General features: G+C 37.6%; 1 protein-coding gene and 2 long non-coding RNA genes across 4 annotated transcripts in view; all 3 read right to left on the bottom strand.

The window, feature by feature from the left end:
• The window catches only part of LOC137072055 (Fc receptor-like protein 3), a 38,969-nt gene extending 24,623 nt beyond the window's left edge, over window positions 1-14,346 (bottom strand). Inside the window, exons 1-2 of the mRNA XM_067440304.1 lie at window positions 14,052-14,346; window positions 5,030-5,305 (exon numbers count right to left, since the gene is read on the bottom strand). Coding sequence (XP_067296405.1) covers window positions 5,030-5,305; window positions 14,052-14,346 — 571 coding nt within the window. The remainder of the gene's footprint in view (window positions 1-5,029; window positions 5,306-14,051) is intronic.
• A 1,727-nt stretch (window positions 14,347-16,073) lies between these two features.
• Window positions 16,074-18,291, bottom strand: LOC137080199 (uncharacterized). Of its 2 annotated transcripts, none has more exons than XR_010906079.1 (3): window positions 18,204-18,291; window positions 17,270-17,339; window positions 16,074-16,179 (listed from the first exon to the last, which is right to left on the bottom strand). It is a non-coding gene; the product is annotated as an uncharacterized lncRNA (long non-coding RNA). The 2 variants fall into 2 exon arrangements; XR_010906073.1 differs by having other exon boundaries at window positions 18,220-18,291.
• A 4-nt stretch (window positions 18,292-18,295) lies between these two features.
• LOC137080243 (uncharacterized) lies at window positions 18,296-19,690 on the bottom strand. Its single transcript, XR_010906118.1, has 3 exons — window positions 19,551-19,690; window positions 18,492-18,839; window positions 18,296-18,329 (listed from the first exon to the last, which is right to left on the bottom strand). It is a non-coding gene; the product is annotated as an uncharacterized lncRNA (long non-coding RNA).
• Window positions 19,691-27,767: the final 8,077 nt, after the last annotated feature.

Raw genomic sequence — 27,767 nt, 5'->3', positions numbered from 1 at the left:
GAGGTCACGGGCAAATGTATTTACATAGAAACCAAAGTGAATACATCAAGATTTAAATTCAGAGACAAAAAATAATCTATGCAGGACCTGTCATTTTATTCGAATCTGAATATGAGGAGGGCGCTCTCACAGAAAGTCCAAAAGCGGATTCGTAGAGGTAATACCTCTGGAGCTGTAGCTGAGCTGAAGGAAAACAATCGTTATGATGATGAAACGTGACGACGACAATCAGACGATTGCGACAATATATGCTTTATGTGTGTTTTTCAAGTCTTTTCAATGTAGGCTATTTATTGACAATAAAGTAGGCTATATGAATAATGCAGCTTTTAATGTTTAGTATCTTCTGCTCACCAAGGCTGCATTTATGTAATCAAAAATAGTTTAAACAGTACTATTTTGAAATATTATTACAAATTAAAACAGCTTTTTTTTCTATGTGAATATATATAGTAATTTATTCCTGTGATCAAAGCTGAATTTATCATTACTCCAGTCTTCAGTGTCACAAGATCCTTCACTAATCGTTATAATCAGGATATAATAATCAAGATATAATCAAGATATAAGATATAAAAAATAATTTTATAATCAAGAAACATTTATAATTATTATCTGTGTTGAAAACAGTTGTGCTGCTTAAAAATGTTGTGGAAACCACAATAGCCTACATGTTATTTTTCAGGATTCTTTAATGAATAGAAAGTTCAATGGACAGCATTTATTTGCATTTATTAAATACATTATCTTTTTTAATATTACAAATATCACTTGTGATCAATTTAATGCATGCCTGATCAATAAAAGTATTAATTTCTCTCTTTTTAAATTTTACCACAAATGTTTAGATGGTTTCCACAAAAATTAAGCAGCACCTTGAGCAGCAAAACTGATAATAATCATAAATGTGTGTTGATCTTCAGATCCTCATATGAGAATGATTAGTGAAGGATCATGTGACACTGAAGACTGGAGTAATGACGATAAATTCAGCTTTGATCACAGGAATAAATGACACTTTACTATATCTTCAGATGGAGAACAGCATGGTTTACATCAGAATATATCTATATTTTTTTACATTGCATAAAATCTATGGAATCTTAATGCACAATTGTTTGTAGCAGTACAATTGGCATAAAAAATAGGAGAATAATATTATAGATATTAATTAGTGGTTATTGTTCAGTAGTGTATTTGATATCTTGCCCAATTAAAAGCAAGAGATGCGATAAATTATATTGGTCCAAAAAAGAAAGGGGGGGGGGGGGGGGTATTACGACATTTCTGTCCCCCTCACTTCTGAAAAGATGGCTACGCCCCTGTACGCTTTCACACACAACCCGTCAGATGCCTCACAGACGTGAGATTGTGTTTCACTAACACTGCATGTACATGAGCAGCTTTACTTTTATTAAATCCTGAATAATTCATGACTTGTGCTGTGTTTAATCAGTATCTAAGAGCAGCATCTTTAAGGCGTGTTATATGTTCAAAATTAGTATGTTTGTAGACTTCAGTGAAATGTGCGCTGGTTTCTCTCCGCGTTCTGAACTGGTGTGCGAGTCTCATCGTCGAGCTGTTCTGGCACTGCAGGGTTGTGTTATTGAAAAAACAAGCTCTAGGAGTCGCACGATAACTACGTACACGTTGCGGCATTAGTTTCGGCTTTTGTTCACACAGTGCTCGTCACGGATCGAATCCCGCAATGTTAGTAGGTCTCCGACCCCGGTTCAATTCGGTAATCAATCCCTGGACGTGGTTGCTTTCACACACAACCCGTAACGGTCCCAGGTCGAGTTGACACGTGACATCCGGATGTGACGTATAATGGCGAGCGATCCCGGGTCGAATCCCGCAATAATACTAGGCAATTCGGTAATCAATCCCGGGACGTGGTTGCTTTCACACAGAAGGCGACCCGGCAATGTTCCGGGAATATTGCGGGTCCGACGTGGAGTGTGAAAGGGGCTCTAGTAACTTCCAAAACCAACAGAGAGGTCAGGACAGGAGCTGTTTGGACACGATGCCTCTGTGTACAGACGTGAGATTGTGTTTCACTAACACTGCATGTACATGACCAGCTTTTCTTTTATTGAATCCTGAATAATTCATGACTTGTGCTGTGTTTAATCAGTATCTAAGAGCAGCATCTTTAAGACGTGTTATATGTTCAAAATTAGTATGTTTGTAGGCTTCAGTGAAATGTGCGCTGGTTTCTCTCCGCGTTCTGAACTGGTGTGCGAGTCTCATCGTCAATAAACACAAGCTCTTATCATCTCCATCCAGAGCAATTCATTAAATGTTTCTCGTTCTTCCATGTCAAAGGGTCTGTTATTATCAGATCTGTTGAAGATGCAGATTCTGTTCATGGGTGCCAAGACATTTTAGGAAATCCAGACCGGACAATGTTTTACTGCCTTGTCCAGGATAAAGAGTGCGTGGTGACCCAATATACAAGTATGGCGATATTAAATGACTAAAACCGGGATATAAGATTTTGGCCATATTGCTCATATTGGCCATTCATTCCCTGTGTGACTTTTCCAAAGGCTTGTGTTTGGTTTTGACCACAAGGGGTCGCTGTGGTCAAAGCTTCAGCTCTGCCACTCTGAGCTCGACTGATATGTCTGAGGTGAAGCACTCACTTATTAGCATACGGACCAAGAAATGTGGAAATAAATAAATGTTGAAATAAATAAAAGAAAAAAAAAAACAGAAATAAATGTGGAAATAAATAAATGTGGAGAAATACATCTATACATAAAAAGGAAATAAAAATAAAAATACTCATTTATTTTCTTTGTATATTTATTTATCCTCTTAAACTCAGAGGACCCTGTACAGGGTCAGGAATGACATCGTCATGTATATACTTTTAATTTTAAATGTCTGTGGAGAAGCTGTGATGTATGTGGTACCATTTGAAAGCTTAGAGTCTCTACTTTCTGGAGATCTGGCATCACGTTGGCATTTGTTTTACACAAAGTAATGTATTTACACTAAATTACTCTGGTGAAGTAACAAAAACCGAAGTCACTGCCACAAGTTTTTGCCTGAACTACAAAACTAATTTTAAATGATGTATGCCAGTTTAGCTTAAATTAAATATGAATTAAATTATGTATATATTATAACTATATGCTGGCATAAAAACAGAAAGGATAAACAAACGCACGTGGTGTCGCAGGCAGTGTTCTTCAGAGTGCACCTGTCCTGGAAAGACAGCAATGGACGACACTCGTCTCATCGTGGAGGTTTAGAAGCACACAGTTCTCTATGAGCCACACAATAAGCTTTATAAAGACTTGCAAGTGAATGATAGTAAGTCATTTTAAAGTGTTTTTGACAATCTTTCGTTGCCTCACGAACGAACGAACGAACAACTAAATATGGATAGGTTAATAGAACATACACACATTAATATAGCACACATACAGTATAGACATGTAGATAGACTATGATGTGCGTTATTTTGTCATTTTAAAAAAAAAGTTTTTAGATAATTTGCTCATTTAGCCTACAATATATCATTAAGAAGTTTCCTCTTAGTTATTACAGTCATTTATAAATTATCTTTAAGAGGTTTATGATGAGTAATGCATGTAAATTTGATGCCTATCCAAAATTTCAAGACAATTTCCTGAAGTTTCTCTTTTTAGCAGTGTGCTTTTCATGGACATATAGTGCGATGGCCTTAATTTCTTCTATCAAAAACTCGCACTAAACGAAATAAAAAAAAACATCAGAAACAAGTGAAACAAAAAAGTGTGCGCGCTGCTACTGCTTTACACACGCGCTGCTTCGGCGCTGCCTACGCCCTGCTTATGCGTGCAGTGTGAAGCTGGCGTAAGTGTAACAAGTAGAAATATAGTGTGGCCCCTTTAAGAGCTGCGCGCGCTCCGGTAAACGAGGTCTGCATTTTGTGTATGTGCGCACTGAGTCTTGAGCTCCCATGTGTGGGGATTATTTTCTGTTTTCTGTTGCTAACAGTCAGTTATTTTGTTTTATTAAGTAATGCTGTGGACGGAAATGGAGTTTGTGATGAGAGTTTTGCCGGGAATTAAGTGCGAGCTGTTTGATGCTAATCGCCTCCGTGTTTGCATCCACTCCAGTTATATTAAATGAGCTATCCGCGGACATACATTCAGAATTTTGTCGTCATTTTACAGGAAACCCTTTAAAGTTACAAAAACACTGCTAAAAGTGATAAACCTGTAAGTATATGTTGTCTAAGCTGTAATAACCCCCCCCCCCAAAATAAATAAATAAATAAATAAATAAATAAATAAATAAATAAATAAATTAATTAATTAATTAATTAATTAATTAATTAATTAATAAATAAATAAAAGATAAAATAAAAAAATAAGTAGGCACTTTTTGATTTCTTTTTTATATAAATGAATGTTTGAAAGTGTGTAACTCAGGCCCTGTGTGTTCTAGGACCCTGCAGACACTTTGGGCTGTTTCCAGCATGTATAATTAATTTAATGACACTGGGATATTGCATTTATATCACTGTATATGGTGGAGGAGGGGGGTGGCAGGGTTGGGGGAGGGGAGTCATCCCTTCAGACCCATTTGAGTAAATCTGTCATACAACATGACACAGACAAACTTCTTTTTTCCACTATTTTCTGTAATTTAGTGGAAACAGCCCAAACTGTCTGCAGGGTCCTAGAGCTCACAGGGCCTGAGTTACACACAACAATAATAATAAAAAAAACTACTTTTGTGGGGTTATTATTACAGCTTAGACAACATATACTTACAGGTTCATCACTTTTAGCAGTGTTTTATGTAACTTTAAAGGGTTTAATGTTGAATGACAGCAAAATTAATTAAATGAATTTGACCCTAGACCACTGTATGTGTGTATGGGAGGCTTTTCAATTTGGGTCGGCCAAATCCAGGCGGAAATCCCAAAAAATGGTCCTGGTGTTCAAGAGGATATGTATTTATTTATGTATTTATTTATTATTAGTTTAGTAATTCTGTTGATGTGATATCAGTGATGATCACTCACCCGTCACAGTCAGAGTCACTCCATCACTCGTGTAAGAGCAGACTGATCCTGATCCTGATCCTGATCCTGATCCTCTACAGCCGTAACACCTGCACGTCTGTGTGTGATCTGCAGTGATCTTGAACTCTTTCTCATTAGAACTCTGATGTTTACCATCACCAAACCGCCATCCGTATGTCCATCCTTCCCCCTGTACGTCACATGTGAGAGTGACAGTCTCTCCTCTGAATATCTGTGATGGTTTAGGCTTTACAGTCAGAACAGCTTTAGGTCTCTCTGTAAGAAGTGCACAAACAGAAGTTATGATTAAACATCTCACAAAATCAAATGAAGTGAATTGACTCGATCTGTCCTAAACTCTACATAAATGTCACCGCACAAAAGAAGATATTTTAAAGAACAGATTCTAGAGAGCGTTTGATTGGACAGAAAATCTGATGAGAAGCTGAAGAGTGATGTCATCAAAATCACCGATCCTTATTGGCTGGCGTGGGAGACTGTGAGTTTTGAACTGTTATCTTCTAAATGTGAATTGTGTCGTTGTTGTGGATCAACACTGGCTTATAGATAACAGTAAGACGACCATATTCATACTAAAAGACAAAACACTTCCATTTTGATTTCATGTGGACATTAAACTCAGTTCATTGACACTTAACCCTTGTATGGTGTTCGGGTCTGTTGGACCCGTTTTCTTTTTTTATCGAAAGAAAAAATATATGATTAATTATTTTTTCAAACTGAGACTCATTGGCCTTGGCTCATTTTCTGTGAGGAATATTTATCAGAACACATTTTCATTGACCACACACTGTACACCCCCCATACACATTTATATTACACACAGGATGTTCGGGTCCACTGGACCCGGGGCAAATAAAAGTGTGGGAATTGTAGATCCTGTGTACCTTTACTCTGTCCTCCTCCTGTCAGGACCTGCTGTTAGTGTGTGTGTGTTTATGTATATGGTTTATGAGGACACAAATATGTATAATGACATGGGTATTACAACGTAAACATGGTTTATGAAGATATCTGTGTCCTCACACTAAAACATACTAAATGGTGTTTTTGAAATTCAAAAAATGCCAAAAGTTTTCTGTGATGGGCAGGTTTAGGGGTAGGGTTAGTGTAGCGTGATAGATTATACAGTCTGTACATTAGAAAAAACAGTATGCCTATGGAGAGGAACCATACACCACATATCCAAGTGTGCGTATGTGTGTGTGAGTGTGTGTGTGTGTGGGGTGGGGGGGGGGGGGGGGGGGGTTTGCGTGCGTGTGTGTGTGTTATGGGTGTGTGTGTGTGTGTGTGTGTGTGTGTGTGTGTGTGTGTGTGCATGAGTGTGTGTGCATGAGTGTGTTTGCGTGCGTGTGGGAGAGAGATTGTGTGTAAGTGTGAGAGAGTAGCTACAAGAGTGAGTTTTGTTTCTACCCCTGCCGTTCCCACATGAGGTAGCAATTCTTAAATGTGATCTAACAAAGGTAAAGAGAAAATATTAACGATATATGCTGTATATATGGCTTGTAATTGGGATGGAGTAAACATCTGTTGAGTATTTTAACGTAACATTTTTGATTTTGTTGAATTAAAAACCCAAAAATGCAGCGGGTCCACCAGACCCACGAACACTGGCTGAGTAACAAAAATATGAACACCACACAAGGGTTAAAAAGAGAACAATAATGGAAGCAATACATGGTAAATATTCATCAAAATAAAGAGAAATATAGTTCATTCATTTCATCAAAAACAATTCTGTCATGACCACAAATGTGGCGAGTGTGAGCCTCAAATAAACAGAAACAGAGGGTTAAGGCTTGAGGATATCACACACACACGTTTGTTTTTGTGAAATGTGGGGACATTCCATATTTTCTATCACCCTGTAAGACTTTCAAGGACCTGACTGACGGAAATCTGCTGTGAAAGAGGATGAAACCAATGATTCAGGTTCCACTATAGTTCAGAAGAAGATCATCTGTACATATTTATGCATTTGTTGCTGAAGTTGTCACTTCTGTTATCTAGAATGGTGCAACGATCAATTCATCTCCTACTTCATTTGATTCCACCATCACCAAAAGACTGAGACCTGGGAAGATGTCCTCATATCCTCTGGTGACTGTTTTTAATCCTTGTCTTATCAAACTGCAAGAAGTGTGAATTTTTAAAAAAAGAAGAATCCAACATTTAAAAAAAAAAATGGTTTTAAATACAAATTTTAGAACAGCAGGTTCACCCACAAAATGGATCTGACTAGAAATTCACAAAGTATTAACAACGTCATCATAACTCTGTCCACCTTGTATCTTAACCTGTTTAATCCCAAATGTTTTCCTGCAATGTGAGTACATGCAATTTACTCCTTAGACCTCCCTAACACACAAACGTTATGCCTTCTTTGATTTTATGTTGGTTAAGTTAGTGAAATATTAGGTTTTATTCTCGGTCACAATAGTGACCGGTGGGAAACATCATAGATAGAATTCATACAAATTCTTCTATTAGACCTATTTACACGTTTAAAACTTAAAATAACAATAACATATCCAACATATAAGAATGAGATATGATTAGAATTTACTTCAAAACTATTTCTATTGTTCATGATACACAATAAAAAAAAAAGAAAATTGGGTATGAAAATTGCAACCCATTGAAATTAATTCAAAAATCTAGGTAACACGTTCATCTTCACTGAATTAACGTGTCCGGCCAAAGAGAGGAGAAGAGGTGACCAACAAAAAGATCAACAAGTCCTCCAACCCATACGACCATATAAGTCGTGTGTCCATACCTTTAAATACGACCAATACAAGCGTTTCCTATAATAGTGCCCCTACCGGCAGCTGGAGATATGTCACTTTAAGAAACTCTCGCCTCAATTCATTGTGGCTTTTCTATCTACTTGCTCTTTTGTTAAACTCTTGCAGCTATTCGAAGTGGTTTGTTTATTCCTATAAAAATATGGATTTTAGATGACTTCGAGACACGTACAGGTAGGGGTTCCATACATCCCGTAAAGTAGTCGATCGTCACGTATGAAATCATGTGTCGTGTTTAAATATGGGACATTTTGTCCGATTTTTCAAGCACGGTGACGTTCAAATCATTAATATGGATGCCAGCATAGTAAGATTTCATTGTAATATTCATTTGAAATTCCCCAGTGATGGGAAAGGGATCATGTTAAAAGTGCACACGATGTTACCATGTTTTTACCATAGTATATCGAGCATGTCGTGTAGTAAAAGCAGCCCATGCTTCTCCCAGCGTAACTGTAGTTTTACTGTGGTATTTGTAGTTAAAGCACAGTAACTACAACACTTGCTAAGCTTTTACCACAGTAACCATAGTGTTACTGTGGTATTTGTTGTTAAAGCTCAATAAACACTTTTCATGGTTTTACCTCAGTAACCGTTTTGCTGTGGTATTTGTAGTTAGGGTAACCAGAACACCTGCAATGCTTTTACCACAGTAGCCATGGTTTTACTGTGGTATTTGTAGGTAACGCACGGTAACCACAACACTTGCAATGTTTTTACCACAGTAACCATAGTTTTACTGTGGTATCTGTTGTTAAAGCATGGTAACCACAACACTTACAATGCTTTTACCACAGTAACCATAGTTTTACTGTGGTATCTGTTGTTAAAGCATGGTAACCACAACACTTACAACGCTTTTACCACAGTAACCATAGTTTTACTGTGGTATCTGTTGTTAAAGCATGGTAACCACAACACTTACAACGCTTTTACCACAGTAACCATAGTTTTACTGTGGTATCTGTTGTTAAACCATGGTAACCACAACACTTACAATGCTTTTACCACAGTAACCATAGTTTTACTGTGGTATCTGTTGTTAAAGCATGGTAACCACAACACTTACAATGCTTTTACCACATGCAGTAACCATAGTTTTACTGTGGTATCTGTTGTTAAAGCACGATAACCACAACACTTGCTAATCTATTAAAGTTACCACAGTAGTAGTACCCATATTTGTACTGTGGTATTTGTTGTTAAAGCTCAATAAAAAACTATTTTCATGGTTTTACCTCAGTAACCATAGTTTTGCTGTGGTATTTTGTTGTTAAAGCACGGTAAACACAATACTTTCCATGGTTTCACCACAGTAAGCATAGCTTTACTTTTGTATTTGTAGTTAAAGCACAGTAACTATGACACGTACCATGGTTTTACCTCAGTAACTGTACTTTTACTGTGTTCTATTAGAAGTTAAAGCACTGCATACCATGGTTCTACCACAATTACCCCAACACTTGCCATGCCTTTAATGTTTTTTTTTTTTTTTTGTAATTCAATATTTATGTTATTGTAATTTAATATTTTTCTGTCTTGCAGTGTCTTCAGATCACCTGCTCCTCCATCTCCAACAACAACCTTAAATCCAACAGTTATTTTAAGAAGCCATCTCTTGCAAAAGCTGACTTACTATCTGTCTGTCTATCTTTCTGTCTGTCTGTCTTTCTCTGTCTCTCAGCTTTTTTTCTGAACTGTATTTTGTAATTCATCTACACATATCTTGGCATATTTTTAAAACTCAAAATCTAATTTTGACCAGTTATGTCAGAAAGCTGCTAGTATTAACAGGGAACTTGGACTCAAAGCTCCCAATGCTGATCTTGAAGAAGCTGCAATGGAGGCTGAACAAGTCCTTTAAAGGTTCAGCCCTTCACAGGTAAAGTTGAACACATTTAGCTTTAACAGATTTGTTTTTAAGGAATGTATCTTTATTATGTTATGTGTTATTAACTTTCCTTAAAGTCCTTCCTCTTATATATATTGGTCACAGATCATTTTTAAAACTGCCTCAACATGTATATATTTCTCTTTGATTCAGCTGAAAAGGAAGTGATGTCAAGGGCTTGTTTAACCTGTCTTGTTCGTGGAGTGGGATGAATTTGGCGGTTTATGGAGAAGACTGAAGAAAAGAAAAAAACCTGCAACGGTAAATATTTCCAGTGGTATGTCTGTTTTTGTCGTAACCCTTGATTGAACATCACTGCATTTACATTTCGCACAGCATTGGAGGTTTCTTAAACTTTACATATCACACTGCTCCATCAGTAAGATGGGGATATCATGTCGACGAAGTAGTAGTTCACACAGATTGTTTATATATGTAAATACGCACTACACCTTACGTCTTTTGCAATGTCTCGTGCATGACATAACATTATAAAAAGTCGGGGCTCAAGTTAAAATCATTTCAACTTCTCATCTCGAGACCTTGCGGGTTATTTTCCCATTCCACTGCCCGCGACTCGCGTTTTTCAAAGCAAACACGCTTTCTGTGTGAAAAAGGCCATGATTCATTGTCTCGCTATCACCAGAACAAGCTCAATTTAAGATTGAACATTGGTCTGGGGAGTCTGCTCAGTATTTTCTACTGCACTAGAGGCATGATCAATGGGCCTAATTCAAATGACTTTGTTTGCAATTGATAGTCCATCAAACAATCAGACCACAAGAGGCGTGAGCAATAAGCATCGACCTATCGCTTCTCTATCCGTCATGGTAGAGCCCTGCACGGGCCTCAAATCTAGGCCCTAGCCCGGCCCGGGCCCGAGACGCTGAGGCCCTAGCCCGGCCCGTGTCCGACAGCTTATCAAAATTCTCGGCCCGAGTCCGATTGGAGCCCGTTTTTTTTTTTTTTTTTTTTTTTCAGCCATTAAAATAGTTCTGTTTTGTTTTTAATGTCAAAGTAGTTATTTTTCGTTTCGTTTCTTTAGTACGTTAATTTAGAAAAATGTTTAGAGCATTTTTTTGTTTGTTAAATTAAAGTTTTAATTTTTTTAAGTGACGACCAAAAGCGGCCAGCGGCCGACAGTGAGTTAACCGCACATTTAATTAATTTAGTCTCTCAAATCAACTCTTGACTTGTCTTGCCTATAATAAAATCCATAAAACACTTCAAGCATCATAATGTTAGTTAATTTCGCCAACTATTACCACCAGTAGCCTAAAAGGCATTTTTGACGAGCTGAGGCAGGCTGATTCTGCTCGCAGCTCTCGCAAACGGAGCTAAACAAATAAAATAAAAAAAGCACATGCAGGTTGCCTTATAGCCTACCTTACACCTACGCAAATGAATATAAATCCCATCTTCAATTCCCGGGGTATATGCTCATTTAACGGAGTTTACAGCAACGGAAGCAAAAGATTAAGATGCATTTTATTTAGCAGCTTATTTCAGATTCAAATACCACATAAGAGAGCGCGACGCACTGGTAAGATAATGATCTCATTCATCTCATTCATTTTTATTGAAGATGATGGTGTTTTTGACTATCTTAGACTTATTTTAAGTTTCATTTACGGCCATTTGCGTTGGCTTGCATTAGTCATTTGCGGCGATGCGTGTTGCAGCACCATCATATCTATCTGACTACAACATATAGCCCATAAAACATTGTGACACATAATGACATAATGTTTGAAAGTCTGTAGGTTAACATAAATGCAGATAGGCCTAATTGTAATAATAAAAGACAACATAGCCTAATTATCGATTTTGAAATATTAAACCAGTCAATACAGAACGAATTATTCTGTAGCCTTTTGCCGTCAATACCATGGAAATGGCATGGGCCGGCTACTGCCGAAGTTGTCTTTGCTGTATCAATAGGCAATATATTTATATTTAACATGAAGTATAGGGCTTCCCTGTACATTAATAGCACCAGACGCCCCGCGGATGACACGCAACAGAAACGCCACGCTCACACCACGCTTGCAGTGTGTCTCCGTGCTGAAGAAACGCGCGCTGCTGCTGGCGCGGACTCTGAACCTATGCTCTGAACACTGTGCGAGCCATCTTGACAGTCGCGTTAGCTATTATGGTCTCGTGTTGTTTCCACCAGCGCAGAACTCATTGTTCCTTTTAATTGATAAAATAAATATAAAACGAAGGAGAAGCCTATAAAAAGGCCCGAAGCCCGGCCCGCGTTTTAGGTATGACGTGAAAATTGGCCCGAAGCCCGGCCCGAGGGGCGTAAAAAAGTCGGGGCCCGTCGGGCTCGGGCATAAATGCAGGGCTTTACGTCATGGTGTTAAATCCACCAATAGCCCACCTGGTGGATTAGCCAGTCTGTGATTGGTTTCCGCAAAAGTGTGTAACAGAACCAGTAGAAATTAATGTGCAGGTTTCCAGACTGAGCTGCAGGGTGAAATCAAATCGCTGGCAGATCGGGCTGGGTTTATCCAGTCTACATACTTCATGCAATTTACCAAGTCAGCAAATTCATAAGATATTGGACAAGCAAACTTGTACAAAATTCTATGGCTTTATTCCTGCTGCTGTCATTGGCTATTGTCTCAAGTCTCGTGCCGATTGTGCCCCTTGTAAGTAGTCAGACAGTTTATATCAGACATTTTATATTAAGTCCATTTTATTCTATATTAACCTTTACAAATAGGAAATGTTTCTTCCGTTCCAACAGTACATGATATCTGCACACACCTCATAGTCTGCCTTTTTTCTCAATGTTTTTTTTTTTATTGAACACATCTGTTTAAGAAGCAAGAGTCTAGAAATAATAGTTTAACATGTCACATGACACATCAGAAGTTTGTTCACACCAAGACCAGTAACTATAATGATAACTATTTTAACATCAACACCAACGGACAATAAATTTCTGTTTATTATAAGCACGTGCTGTGGTTATGTTGTCTGCCATTTTAAGTGATCTAATTGGCTGTCAAGTTTTTTATTTTTCATCAGCTGGAAAAATATTTTTAAATGATTCCAACGATATTGTTCCTTTGTGTCATTAAATGTTATATAGCTGCTGTGTGGACTTGTTCCTTGGTGTAAAAAGGCCTTCAAACTGCTTACAGCAATCCAAACCAGTCCTGTTGGGGATGAAGAATGAACATGGCCATCTTGTGCCCGAAGAGAAAAGACAGAATGACGAAAAGGTCCACATTTCCATTGGTATGTCTGTATTCAAGCAATGCAATTATATGTAGTACAGCATTTGATGTTGATCTCTCAAAGGACTGTTCAAGTCAGCAGTTATCATTTTTCACTTATAAATCTTTTTTATAGAATGAGCAAATCAGCTGTGCCATTATCATTGTAATTTGGGCAGGAAATTACTTAATATTGTGAGACACCTGTTATTCACCAAAACTCTTTTTTTTCTAGAATTTTTATTGACTTATTATTTTCTCTGTTTGTTTGAAGGAGGATAAAGCCAGTTGATAAAGAAATATGCATTTTGTACATATGTACTAAAGAGTTTTCAATAGATTACTGATTTGTTATGACTACTTGTATTATGTTCTCATTTTCTACTTGTACAGAAATAGTACATCAAGAAGTAGAGGAGCTGCTACCTGGCATTGAACACACACAATGGTCAGGGCAGTCTTTACACAGTTGGTCAGTTTGTATGGCCCAGACTAAAGAGAAGCGGCTTTGAGGCCAGATATGGTGTAGTCTTTGTTGACGGGGGGAATCTGTAGGCACCAAGTCATCAGTTAAATCATCAGTTAGAGACAGTTATGAAAGAATTATTTTGGCCCATACCTCCAACAACCTCCTATACATATATATGTATGTGTGTATATATATTGTGTATATATATGTGTGTGTATATATATATATATATATATATATATATATATATATATATATATATATATATATATATATATATATATATATAAAATGTGTATAAATAATAAAATATATTGTTTATTTATTTACCACCTCCTAAATACATGTTTTCTTATGTTAGGTCTTCATCCCCTGGTTGAGAAAAAGCTACACTGGATCAGTAGAGCTGAGGAACTATTTGAGCTCTGTGTTCATATCTCCAGTGATCAGTGACCACACATGGCCCATCTACACTGATGCTGTGCTAAAGAAGGCTCATCAGTGTCTTTTCTTCCTCAGATAGCTGAGGAAGTTCAGTGTGAGCCCCAAAACCCTAAAATCAGTTACACATGCACTGTGGAAAGCATCCTGGCAGGAACTGCACCACCCTCAACTGCCAAGCTCTGCAGAGAGTGGTATGAACTGCACAGAACATTGTTGGAGGTGAGCTTCCCTCCCTCCAGGACAGCTACACCAGGTGGTTTGTGAGGAAAGCACAGAGGATCATCAGACTCCAGCCACCCGAGCCATGGCCTGCTTTCACCATCACCATCAGGCAGACGTTCTTGCAGAACCTGCACCAGCAGACTGCGAGACGAGTTCTTTTCACAGGCAATCGGACTACTGAACTCGTACCAGTAACACCACACACAGCACACCTCATATGCACTGCTCTCCATCAGTTACACTGACTGGACTCTGACATAGTATTATACTGCACCCTAACAATATATTTGCACTAATTCATGCTGCTTTGCAATGGTCAAGTCACCTTTATTTATATATTGCTTTTTACAATGCTGATTGTTTCAAAGCAGCTTCACAGTGTTAACACAAAAAAATTATGCTACAGAATTTGATTTGGTTATACAGCCGCTCTGAAGAAAACTAATTATCATATAGTGACAATGCAGGCAGATCAGTAATTTAGTTGAAAATTTATTTGAATATTTAGTTGAAAAAGGCGACAGTGGTATATGTATACTGTAATTATTGTGTTTATTATTGTTTTCATTTAGTGCTCTCTGTATAGTATAATATTGTACCGTATATTGTTCTCTCTCTACCTGTATCGAGTCCCTTATGTGTACATTGTTAATACTGTATATGTGTTCTATACTTGTCATCCATACTGTCATGCTGCGGAGTTTGCACAAAATAATTTCATCAACTGTACACTTGTGTTCATGGTATTGTGACAATAAAGGGATTTTATTTGAATTGGTCACGTCTTTTGTTCAACATTTGTTCTGTACAATGATGGATAACAATTGCAAATTGTTTAGAGATATGGACAGCCAAGCAAGAGGAATAAAACCAGTATAGCTCTGATAATGAAAAGGAAACTGGATGTGATTTCACAATGCATGAATTTGTGTGGCAGCTTCATTTGTGAACTAATAAACATCATATGGTTTTAACATCTATCTATCTATCAAAAGGTGATATAAAGGTTTTTTTTTTTTAAATGCTCAAGTAAAATACCAAATTCAGCCTGCCTCTCAAATACCTCATAGAGGTTTACACAATGAACATGATTAGATATCCCTTTGCTCATTAAAGATAGTAATGTTTCCAATTTCTTTCTTACACGTTTTAAACTGCATTACCCATAAGCCTCTGTCACTATATCGATGGAACGCCATTGTCTTAGTTTGTAGTTCAGTGAAGTTACACTTAGGGTTAGGGTTAGGATCTTGGTAAAGAGGTAATTTCTCACAACATAGCAACACCGCATTGTTAACTGAATGCATTACTGACGTAATAATAACAACAAAACGTACTTTGCAACATTAACTTTTTTTTAATACGGGTTTAAAGATTGTCCAACCACAACCAGTCCTGTCGGTGCCGGAAAATGTCAAAGCCAATGACAACTCAGTTGAGGAGATGCGTCACACTTCCTTGCCCATATATGGTATTTTATGACACGTTCTTTCAGGGACTTAGATTATCAGTTAAACATGTATTTGTCCCCATTAAATATAATACAACTAAAATGACAGATTGCATTTGGGGGGTTTACCTGATGCAGCAATAGATTTGTTGATTATAGTGATTTTTTTCACCCCAAGCAAGGGCCTAATGGTTTCCATTGTATACATTACCCAACTATTAATTAATGCACAACTTTTAAGTTCAAACATTCTGCAGTTGTATACTGTATGACAAATAAACATAAAAAAAAGTCCTTTGTTTTACAAAAAACAACTAATCTAAAGATAAGACCAAAGATAAGTGCAGCTAATATTTAAATAAAGTGCTTATGTAATATTTACAGTGTATTTACAGTATACATTTAATCACTGTGTTTCCTGAAAACCTTTTGCCATTCTTAGCTCTACTAGTTTAACTATAAGAATTAAAAAAAAGTTAAAAGTAAAAAACAAAACAATGAATGCACACATTTTGTCATTTCACAATGTTTATTGATATGTCAAACTGTTTAAAGACAAACATAAGTGCCCAGCACAGCATCCTCTGTCACCCAGGTACTTCTCCAGATTGTGCCACTATAAAGAAAAGAAGAAAAAAAGAAAAAACAAAAAAAGTTGCTTATAATTTTGGACTGTTCACTGTAGAGGAGAAATTAATACAAGTAGAGATGCTATAAGCAGAAGTTGGCAGAAAGTGTTTTTGTGTGTGTGTGTGTGTGTGTGTGAGAGAGTGAGTGAGTGAGTGAGTGAGTGAGTGAGTGAGTGAGTGAGTGAGTGAGTGAGTGAGTGAGTGAGTGAGTGAGTGAGTGAGTGAGTGAGTGAGTGAGTGAGAGAGTGAGAGTGAGAGTGAGAGTGAGAGTGAGAGTGAGAGAGAGAGTGAGTGAGCGAGCGAGCGTGTATGAGCGAGTGAGGGAATGAGTGAGTGAGCGAGTGAGGGAATGAGTGAGTCTATGAGCGAGTGTGTGAGTGAGTGTATGAGCGAGTGAGTGAGTGCGTGAGTGTATGAGCGAGTGTGTGAGTGAGTGAGTGCATGAGCGAGTGTGTGAGTGAGTGTATGAGCGAGTGTGTGAGTGAGTGTGTGTGAGCGAATGTGTGTGTGTGTGATTGAGCGAGTGAGTGATTGAGTGAGTGTGTGAGTGTGAATGAGCGAGTGTGTGAGTGTGAATGAGCGAGTGTGTGAGTGAGTGAGTGTATGAGCGAGTGTGTGTGTGTGAGTGAGCGAGTGAGTGAGTGAGCGAGCGAGTGAGTGAGTGAGTGAGCGAGTGTATGAGCGAGTGAGTGAGCGAGTGTATGAGCGAGTGAGTGAGCGAGTGAGTGAGCGAGTGTATGAGCGAGTGTGTGAGTGAGTGAGCGAGTGTATGAGCGAGTGTGTGAGTGAATGAGCGTGTGTGTATGAGCGAGTGAGTGTATGAGCGTGTGTGTGTGTGTGTGAGTGAGCGAGTGAGTGTATGAGCGTGTGTGTGTGTGTGAGTGAGTGAGTGAGTGTATGAGCGTGTGTGTGTGTGTGAGTGAGTGAGTGAGTGAGTGAGTGAGTGAGTGAGTGAGTGAGTGAGTGAGTGAGTGAGTGAGTGAGTGAGTGTGTGTGTGTGTGTGTGTGTGTGAGCGAGCGAGCGAGCGTATGAGCGAGCGAGTGTGTATGTGAGTGAGTGAGTGAGTGAGTGATTACTGTTAGCAAAGGGGCCATTGGGTTTGATAATGCAGAGAGCTGATAGAGAATAACCAATCCATGAGAAAACCTGCAAGACAGGATGGAAGATAATTTTATTAAAATAAATGAGAAACAATAAAAACATTGACAATCAATCAGAATCCTGACTTTATAAAGCTTTATCACTTAAAATTGCAGACATTTTCTAATATTCCTATTGCGGTTGTATGAAGTATGTAGACTGGATAAACCCAGCCCGATCTGCCAGCGATTTGATTTCACCCTGCAGCTCAGTCTGGAAACCTGCACATTAATTTCTACTGGTTCTGTTACACACTTTTGCGGAAACCAATCACAGACTGGCTAATCCACCAGGTGGGCTATTGGTGGATTTAACACCATGACGGATAGAGAAGCGATAGGTCGATGCTTATTGCTCACGCCTCTTGTGGTCTGATTGTTTGATGGACTATCAATTGCAAACAAAGTCATTTGAATTAGGCCCATTGATCATGCCTCTAGTGCAGTAGAAAATACTGAGCAGACTCCCCAGACCAATGTTCAATCTTAAATTGAGCTTGTTCTGGAGATAGCGAGACAATGAATCATGGCCTTTTTCACACAGAAAGCGTGTTTGCTTTGAAAAACGCGAGTCGCGGGCAGTGGAATGGGAAAATAACCCGCAAGGTCTCGAGATGAGAAGTTGAAATGATTTTAACTTGAGCCCCGACTTTTTATAATGTTATGTCATGCACGAGACATTGCAAAAGACGTAAGGTGTAGTGCGTATTTACATATATAAACAATCTGTGTGAACTACTACTTCGTCGACATGATATCCCCATCTTACTGATGGAGCAGTGTGATATGTAAAGTTTAAGAAACCTCCAATGCTGTGCGAAATGTAAATGCAGTGATGTTCAATCAAGGGTTACGACAAAAACAGACATACCACTGGAAATATTTACCGTTGCAGCTTTTTCTTCTTTTATTTTCGTCTTCTCCATAAACCGCCAAATTCATCCCACTCCACGAACAAGACAGGTTAAACAAGCCCTTGACATCACTTTCTTTTCAGCTGAAACAAAGAGAAATATATACATGTTGAGGCAGTTTTAAAAATGATCTGTGACCAATATATATAAGAGGAAGGACTTTAAGGAAAGTTAATAACACATAACATAATAAAGATACATTCCTTAAAAACAAATCTGTTAAAGCTAAATGTGTTCAACTTTACCTGTGAAGGGCTGAACCTTTAAAGGACTTGTTCAGCCTCCATTGCAGCTTCTTCAAGATCAGCATTGGGAGCTTTGAGTCCAAGTTCCCTGTTAATACTAGCAGCTTTCTGACATAACTGGTCAAAATTAGATTTTGAGTTTTGCCAAGAATGTGTAGAAAATATGAAAATAACAAAAATATGCCAAGATATGTGTAGATGATTTACAAAATACTGTTCAGAAAAAAAGCTGACAGACAGACAGACAGACAGTTAGTGAGCTTTTGCAAGAAATGGCTTCTTAAAATAACTGTTGTATTTAAGGTTGTTGTGGGAGATGGAGATGGAGGAGCAGGTGATCTGAAGAAACTGGAAGACAGAAAAATATTAACAATAACAATACAATAACATAAATATTGAAAATGTTGTGTTACTATGCTTTTTTACTACAGCTACCACAGAAAAAAACTATGGTTACTGCTTTAAAAGCATGGTAAGTGTCGTGATTACAGTGCTTTAATGACAAATACCACAGTAAAACTCTGGTTATTGTGGTAAAACCGATGGTATATGTTTTGGTTACTGTTTAACTACAAACACCACAGCAAAACTATGATTACTGAGGTAAAACCATGGTAAGATCCATGGTTACTGTGCTTTAGCTACACGTACCACAGTACAACTACATTACTGTAGTGAAACCATGGTAAGTGTTGTAGTCATAGTGCTTAAATACAAATAGTACACAGTGAAAACAGTTACTGTGTTAAAATCATGGTATGGTACCATGTTTTAACTACAAATACTACAGTAAAACTATGGATACTGAGGTAAAACAATAGTAAGTGTTGTGTTATGCTTTTCAAATAGTAGACAGTGAAACCACAGTTGCTGTGGTAAAAACATGGTAAGCTTTGTGGTCACCTGGCTTTTACTAACAGGATTGAGCAACAACGTTACTATGGTAAAATCGCGTTCGTTCGGTGGCATTTGCAACTGATTTGTAAACATCATACTGCACTTACACATGAATTGCAGACAATCAGAATGATAATTTAAAAAGAACAAAAATAAACCCACCTGGATTACAAAGTTCAGGGTGACTCCTTCCTCTCATCTCATTTTTATATTGACAACGACGGTCAAAGTTCATTTGATGACGACACACCCGACAAACGAGACTGTCATTATTAATCAGACAGCTAGAGGGCGCTTCATTTTTAAACGTGACTATAGGTCGTAATACGCTGCATGCACATACGACCTATATGGTCGTATTTCGGAGGAGGACAGGCTGAAAAAGATCTAGGCACTTACATGAGTTATTACTCCTAAATATTAGGAAGAGCAACTTTAAACATTGAAGCACCAATTGGTAAATCCGAAATTTGGACGTTTAGAAGGTATATCTCATAGATATAGATAGACAGACAGACAGACAGAAGTATAGAGAGACAGACAGAAGTATAGATAGACAGACAGAAGTATAGATAGATAGACAGACAGACAGAAGTATAGATAGATAGACAGACAGGCAGACAGACAGACAGAAGTATAGATAGACAGACAGACAGAAGTATAGATAGACATACAGAGAGAAGGATAGACAGACAGACAGAAGTATAGATAGATAGACAGACAGACAGACGTATGGATGGATGGATGGATAGTTTTCAGTTCAGTTCAAAAACTGGTGTTAAAAACTAAATTAAACTGATATATGTGTCCAGTCTGTCCTCTGTGTTCTTGATCTGCCTGTTCTGACCAGTAGATGGCGCTGTCTACAGTCAGGATATAATGCAGGTATGACATCATCTGTAGGATTTTAACACTTCTGGTTCCCTCATAATGAAGTCGATGTTTTTTTTTTTAATGGGGTTTTGTGTAAATGACTGAAATAATGTCTGTGGTGAACTCAAGCTGAAGACTTGCCGTAAACTTAGTGATGGTGACGTTGAAGACGAGCGACTGTGCTGTAAATCGTTTATAGACGACCTTTTGCTTTTTACTTCTGGCGACGGCATTTAGGCTTCAAAATCCATAAAAGTTGAAAATGATCTTGACGGACAAATGTAAGCAGAACCGGACTGACCATCGGGAGCACCGGGTGGATTCCTGCTGGCCTGGAGACTGATTTGGTCTGCTGCCCTCTTTCTTTCTTTCTTTCTTTCTTTCTTTCTTTCTTTCTTTCTTTCTTTCTTTCTTTCTTTCTTTCTTTCTTTCTTTCTTTCTTTCTTTCTTTCTTTCTTTCTTTCTTTCTTTCTTTCTTTCTTTCTTTCTTTCTTTCTTTCTTTCTTTCAGTTCAGTCTGAGAGAGAGTCCCTATGAATAACACAGAATGACATTATTATTACACAGGAACATATTCTGTGTTATACTACCGGTCACAACCCGTCTTCATTTATCTGCATCCTGACAAAAGAATAAACCATGTATAAATATAATTTCAATATGTATGTATAGATAACCCTTTCATGATGATGTGTGCAAAAAATTAATGAGCTATTCAAAAATTAACTTTGATTAATTCATTAAATTTTTCTGTCATTTCTGAGCTTTCACGTTGTCATAAGATGGCAGTACCAAGAAATAAGTGTGTGTGGTCACACGACCAAACTACACAACAATGTTAGACCTGCCCAGAACTCATGTAGACATCTTAAATGTGTATTATAAATGAAAATTTGCTTCATAATAGAAGTTGCTTTTTAATACCACACTAAAATATGCGAGGAAAATTTACGGTCACAATTGTGACCGGTGGGATTAAACGGCATTAGTAATGAAAACATTAAACCCATTGACTGCTTTTCTACGAATATTAAGGTGATATAAGAAAAATATATTTACAAGGTGAATTTCGACTTTACACCAATACTATCAATCAATCAATCAACTTTATTTATATCGCGCTTTTCCAATGCCGATTGTTTCAAAGCAGCTTCACAGTGTCAAACAGGACAATACTGCAACAAAATTAGATTCGGCTGTTCAGTCGCTCTGGAGAAAACAGTGATGTTATCAGCTTATTTTAATTTATCATAGAGCGACAATGTTGGCAGATCAGTATTATAGTTTATAGAGGACTTTACATTGGCAATGAATGAAACTAAGACAGTGGACATGGTCATCAGTGTTAGGAATGAGCAAAACAGTCCTTGTCCTTATTCCTCTGTTATTTCCAGACATGTATTTAGTAGAGTTTTATCCTTTAAACTGCTCGGTGTCCATATCTCTTCCGATCCGTCATGGGACGCCCACATTAAGTACGTGATTATGAAAGTACGAATCTATTATCTTTGTGTTGCTAAAAAAGTGGGTCTACCTTGTGATGTTTAATGCACATTTGAGCTCTTAGAAAATGTAAATATTATAATAACTGTATTCAAAACACATATTCATGAGGTGAGAATGTGTTTTAAGAGGATGGACATTTGACCTTTGCATGTGAAATATTTGATCAGAATTATTAAAGAATAATATCCTGAGACCAATTTGTTGTTCTTAGTGCAACAAGACCTTCAGATTAAATTATTAAATCATGGTAATGTAATTTTTTATATAAAGTTAACCATGCTGAAAAGCCACAGAATAGTAAGAATGGCTCGACACACACAAGACGTGCAGTGACTGAATAATGACTAAAAGTGAATCTCTTCAGTCTATTCTAACAGATGTGGTTAATAAGAGTTAAAATATGGATTTAGATGATCATTAGACAGATGTGAATATGAAGACTCACCTGATGCAGTCAGTGTAAGAGCATCACTGATGTCTGTCTGTGAGTCTGATCTCTCTCCTCTACAGCTGAATTCACCACTGTAGTCATACACACCAGCTGTGAAACTGATCTCTGCTGTTGATGATAGATAGTCAGGTTCTCCATCTCTAAACCATCTGTATGTCCACTGAGTGTCTCCTCCTCCCGGTATGACACATGTGAGAGTGACTATCTCTCCACTGAACACTCGCTGATCCGGCTTCACCTTCACTACAGGTTTCACTGAGAAACAGAAGGAAATATTGAAAAGCATTGCAGATCACTGTCAGGAACTCAAAGCTTCTTCATGAGGAAAACACTATAAATTCAATTATAAATCTAGAACATAGTTTTCTTGTCAATTGTAATAATCATCAAAAACTGGTGTTAAAAACTAAATTAAACTGATATATGTGTCCAGTCTGTCCTCTGTGTTCTTGATCTGCCTGTTCTGACCAGTAGATGGCGCTGTCTACAGTCAGGATATAATGCAGGTATGACATCATCTGTAGGATTTTAGCACTTCTGGTTCCCTCATAATGAAGTCGATGGTTTTTTTTTTTTTGAATGGGGTTTTGTGTAAATGACTGAAATAATGTCTGTGGTGAACTCAAGCTGAAGACTTGCCGTAAACTTAGTGATGGTGACGTTGAAGACGAGCGACTGTGCTGTAAATCGTTTATAGACGACCTTTTGCTTTTTACTTCTGGCGACGGCATTTAGGCTTCAAAATCCATAAAAGTTGAAAATGATCTTGACGGACAAATGTAAGCAGAACCGGACTGACCATCGGGAGCACCGGGTGGATTCCTGCTGGCCTGGAGACTGATTTGGTCTGCTGCCCTCTTTCTTTCTTTCTTTCTTTCTTTCTTTCTTTCTTTCTTTCTTTCTTTCTTTCTTTCTTTCTTTCTTTCTTTCTTTCTGTCTGTCTGTCTGTCTGTCTGTCTGTCTGTCTGTCTGTCTGTCTGTCTGTCTGTCTGTCTGTCTTTCTTTCTTTCTTTCTTTCTTTCTTTCTTTCTTTCTTTCTTTCTTTCTTTCTGCCTGCCTGCCTTTCTTTCTTTCTTTCTTTCTTTCTTTCTTTCTTTCTTTCTTTCTTTCTTTTTTTTTTACTTTTTCCGAGATGAGCAATTTGGGTTAAAAAGTAGATAAATGTTTATTTTTCTTCTTGAAAATGGCAGATGGTTTGTCTAGATCAGACCCTATTCCTCCTCTGGGATCGGTCAGAGCCTCTGAAGCTCTTCCTTTGGTCCTTCAATATTTCGGTTCCCATTGAAGTCCATCACGTGGAGAATGTTTTCCTCAAAAAATCTAATTTCTTTTCGACTGAAAAAAGAAAGACATGAACATCTTGGATGACATGAGGGGTGAGTAAAATATCAGGACATTTTCATTTTAAAGTGAACTAATCCTTTAATGTTGATGATCCCGTTATTTTACATATGAATCTGCTTACATGCGAAAACTTTATTTTGCGTCTTCTTCGCCTGTGTTTTAATCAGGAGATTCTGTACTCATTCAGACGATGTGTAATAGCGCCCCCTAGCATTTATCAGTGAAAACACGGAAACAGAAAATTCACTTTGGCAGGGAAAGAGTTAATGTACAATTCCTGAAGAAATGGTGCATGTTCAGTTGTTACCCTACAGTTAGCATTTTGCTAGCATGATTAACATGATGATAACATAATGTCAACATGATTAGTATGATGTTAACATGATTAGGATGCTAGCATAATCTTAACACGATTAAAATAACATGATTAACATGTTGTTAACATAATGTTAACACAATTAACATGTTTTAACAAGATGTTAACACAATTAGCATGCTTATTAGCATTATGCTATCACGATTAGCGTGTTGTTTACATGATGTTAACACGATTAACATGTTGTTATTATGTTAACACGATTAGCATGTTTTGTTAGCATTATGTTAACATAATTAGCATGTTTTTAGCATAATGTTAACACGATTAACATGTTAGCATGTTTAATGAAATTAAATTGCATGTAAAGGCAAAAGCAATGGGATTAATTTCTAATTTACGAATACATTTTTAAGTTTCAGGATTTTTTTAAAACAAACTTTTTTTAAAGATGATTCTGAGTTATGTTATAAAATATATAACTGAATGCTTTGATATACCATCTTACTTTATGCAATATGTGGGTAAAATGGACTTGGATTTCCCCATTTAATACAATGTATCGATACACTGCATCTAATTTGCATATTATTGTGTTCTGTAATGAAACATGTAATGAAAAAAGAAGTGTAATAATAGTAATAACTGGCAACATTTTCATAATAATATGTAATATTTCATAGGAATATTGATTTTTTTTCCCCTATTCACTTGTTGTCTCTCCAAAATGCCTGATAAACATGATTTAAGTCCTGGTGTCCTCTACAGTCGACATTTATGAAATCAATGCCCTGTTTGGTAACAAAAAGTCCTCCGCACGTCCAAAACGTTTTGAACAGAGTAATAATCAGAGCGACGGACCTATCTCTCCACTGAACACTCGCTGGCCCTGCGTGAAACTATCAAAAACATTTTTGTTTTAGCGATTGTCCAAAAGCCTATGAGAAATCCTATTGGGTATTTATTGAGGTAACCCGTGTGATGTGAACTGCCGGCTGGCCTTTAATGTGACGTCATACACACTCTATGGGGAACTCTGTCTGTTCTCAAGCTCTTTTCTCTGGAAGCATTAGTGCACAAGATCTTAATGACACTGGGCAGAAATCATTTCTGTTTCATACAGTAGATTATAATCTCTTGAAAATTAAGATCTTTTGAAACGTTTGATTGAATAAAAAGCAAATTCCTGAAATGTTTTGCAGCAGAAGGAAATACAGTCAGATGATTCTGTGAAATATGCATAATATGGACATAAAACATCAGCAAAGAGACAAATATGGAATCCTGATGTATCCATGAAGACAAATAAAATACTATAACAAAATTCATATTGGTTAAAAAAATACTGCAGTGATGTACAGTACCTTGAGTGAGTCCAGAATGAACGAGGGCCATCAGCACTGAAAGCAGAAGAAACACAGATATGAATCATTTCAATTCATTCAACACAATGTCAATCACACACTGAAACATGATTCACTGATTCACTGCTGGATTCTCTGATGGATTCACTGATTCACTGATGGATTCAATGATGGATTCACTGATGGATTCTCTGATGGATTCACTGATTCACTGATGGATTCACTGATAGATTCACTGATTCACTGATGGATTCACTGATGGATTCACTGATTCATTGATGGATTCACTGATTCACTGATGGATTCACTGATTCAATGATGGATTCACTGATGGATTCACTGATGGATTCACTGATTCTCTGATGGATTCACTGATGGATTCACTGATGGATTCACTGATTCTCTGATGGATTCACTGAGGGATTCACTGATTCTCTGATGGATTCACTGATGTATTCACTGATGGATTCACTGATGGATTCTCGATTCACTGATGTATTCACTGATTCACTGATGTATTCACTGATGGATTCACTGATGGATTCACTGATTCACTGATGGATTCTCTGATGGATTTACTGATTCTCTGATGGATTCTCAATGGATTTACTGATGGATTCACTGATGGATTCTCTGATGGATTCACTGATGGATTCTCTGATGGATTCACTGATGGATTCTCTGATGGATTCTCTGATGGATTCTCCAATAGATTCACAGATGGATTCACTGATTGATTCTCTGATGGATTCACTGATGTATTCACTGATTCACTAATGATCTCTCTGATGGATTCACTGAGGGATTCTCTGATGGATTCTCTGATGGATTCACTGATGGATTCACTGATTAATTCTCTGATGGATTCTCCAATGGATTCACTGATGGATTCACTGATTCACTGATGGAATCACTGATGGATGCACTGATGGATTCACTGATGGATGCACTGATGGATTCACTGATGGATGCACTGATGGATTCACTGATTCACTGATGGATTCACTGATTCACTGATGGATTCACTGATGGATTCAATGATTCTCTGATGGATTCACTGATGGATTCACTGACTCACTGATGGATTCTCTGATTCACTGATGGATTCACTGATTCTTTGATGGTTTCTTTGATGGATTCTCTGATTCTCTGATGGATTATCTGATGGATTATCTGATGGATTATCTGATGGATTCACTGATGGATTCACTGATGGATTCACTGATGGATTCACTGATGAATTCACTGATGGATTTTCTGATGGATTCTCTGATGGATTCTCCAATGGATTCACTGATTCTCCAATGGATTCTCTGATGGATTCACTGATGGATTCACTGATGGATTCACTGATGGATTCTCCAATGGATTCACTGATTCACTGATGGATTCACTGATTGATTCTCTGATGGATTCACTGATTCACTGATGGATTCACTGATGGAGTCACTGATGGATTCACTGATGGATTCACTGATGGATTCACTGATGGAGTCACTGATGGATTCACTGATGGATTCACTGATGGATTTCACTGATGGATTAACTGAGGGATTCTCTGATGGATTCACTGATGGATTCTCTGATGGATTCACTGATGGATTCACTGATTTTCAGATGGATTCACTGATTCACTGATGAATTCACTGATTCTCTGATGGATTCAATGATTCTCTGATGTATTCACTGATGGATTCACTGATGTATGCACTGATGGATTCACTGATGTATGCACTGATGGATTCACTGATGGATTCACTGATGGATTCTCTGATTCTTTGATGGATTCTCTGATTCTCTGATGGATTATCTGATGGATTCACTGATGGATTCACTGATTGATTCTCTGATGGATTCACTGATGTATTCACTGATTCACTGATGGATTCTCTGATGGATTCACTGATGGATTAACTGAGGGATTCTCTGATGGATTCACTGATTCACTGATGGATTCACTGATTAATTCTCTGATGGATTCACTGATTAATTATCTGATGTATTCACTGATTCACTGATGGATTCACTGATTAATTCTCTGATGGATTCACTGATTAATTATCTGATGGATTCACTGATTCACTGATGGATTCACTGATTCACTGGTAGATTATCTGATGGATTCACTGATTCACTGATGGATTCTCTGATGGATTCACTGATGGATTCTCTGATGGATTTACTGATTCTCTGATGGATTATTTGATGGATTCTCTGATTCTCTGATGGATTTACTGATTCTCTAATGGATTCTCCAATGGATTCACTGATTCACTGATGGATTCACTGATTCACTGATTCTCTGATGGATTTACTGATTCTCTGATGGCTTCTTTGATGGATTCTCTGATGGATTCTCTGATGGTTTCTTTGATGGATTCTCTGATGGATTATCTGATGGATTCACTGATTCTCTGATGGATTCTCAATGGATTTACTGATGGATTCACTGATGGATTCTCTGATGGATTCACTGATTCTCTGATGGATTCACTGATGGATTCTCTGATGGATTCTCTGATGGAT

The sequence above is a fragment of the Pseudorasbora parva genome, chromosome 1 (genome assembly GCF_024679245.1).
Source record: "Pseudorasbora parva isolate DD20220531a chromosome 1, ASM2467924v1, whole genome shotgun sequence".
Classification (NCBI taxonomy): domain Eukaryota; kingdom Metazoa; phylum Chordata; class Actinopteri; order Cypriniformes; family Gobionidae; genus Pseudorasbora; species Pseudorasbora parva.
Note: the sequence above shows the minus strand (reverse complement) of the source record. Positions and strands in the feature narration are given on the sequence as shown.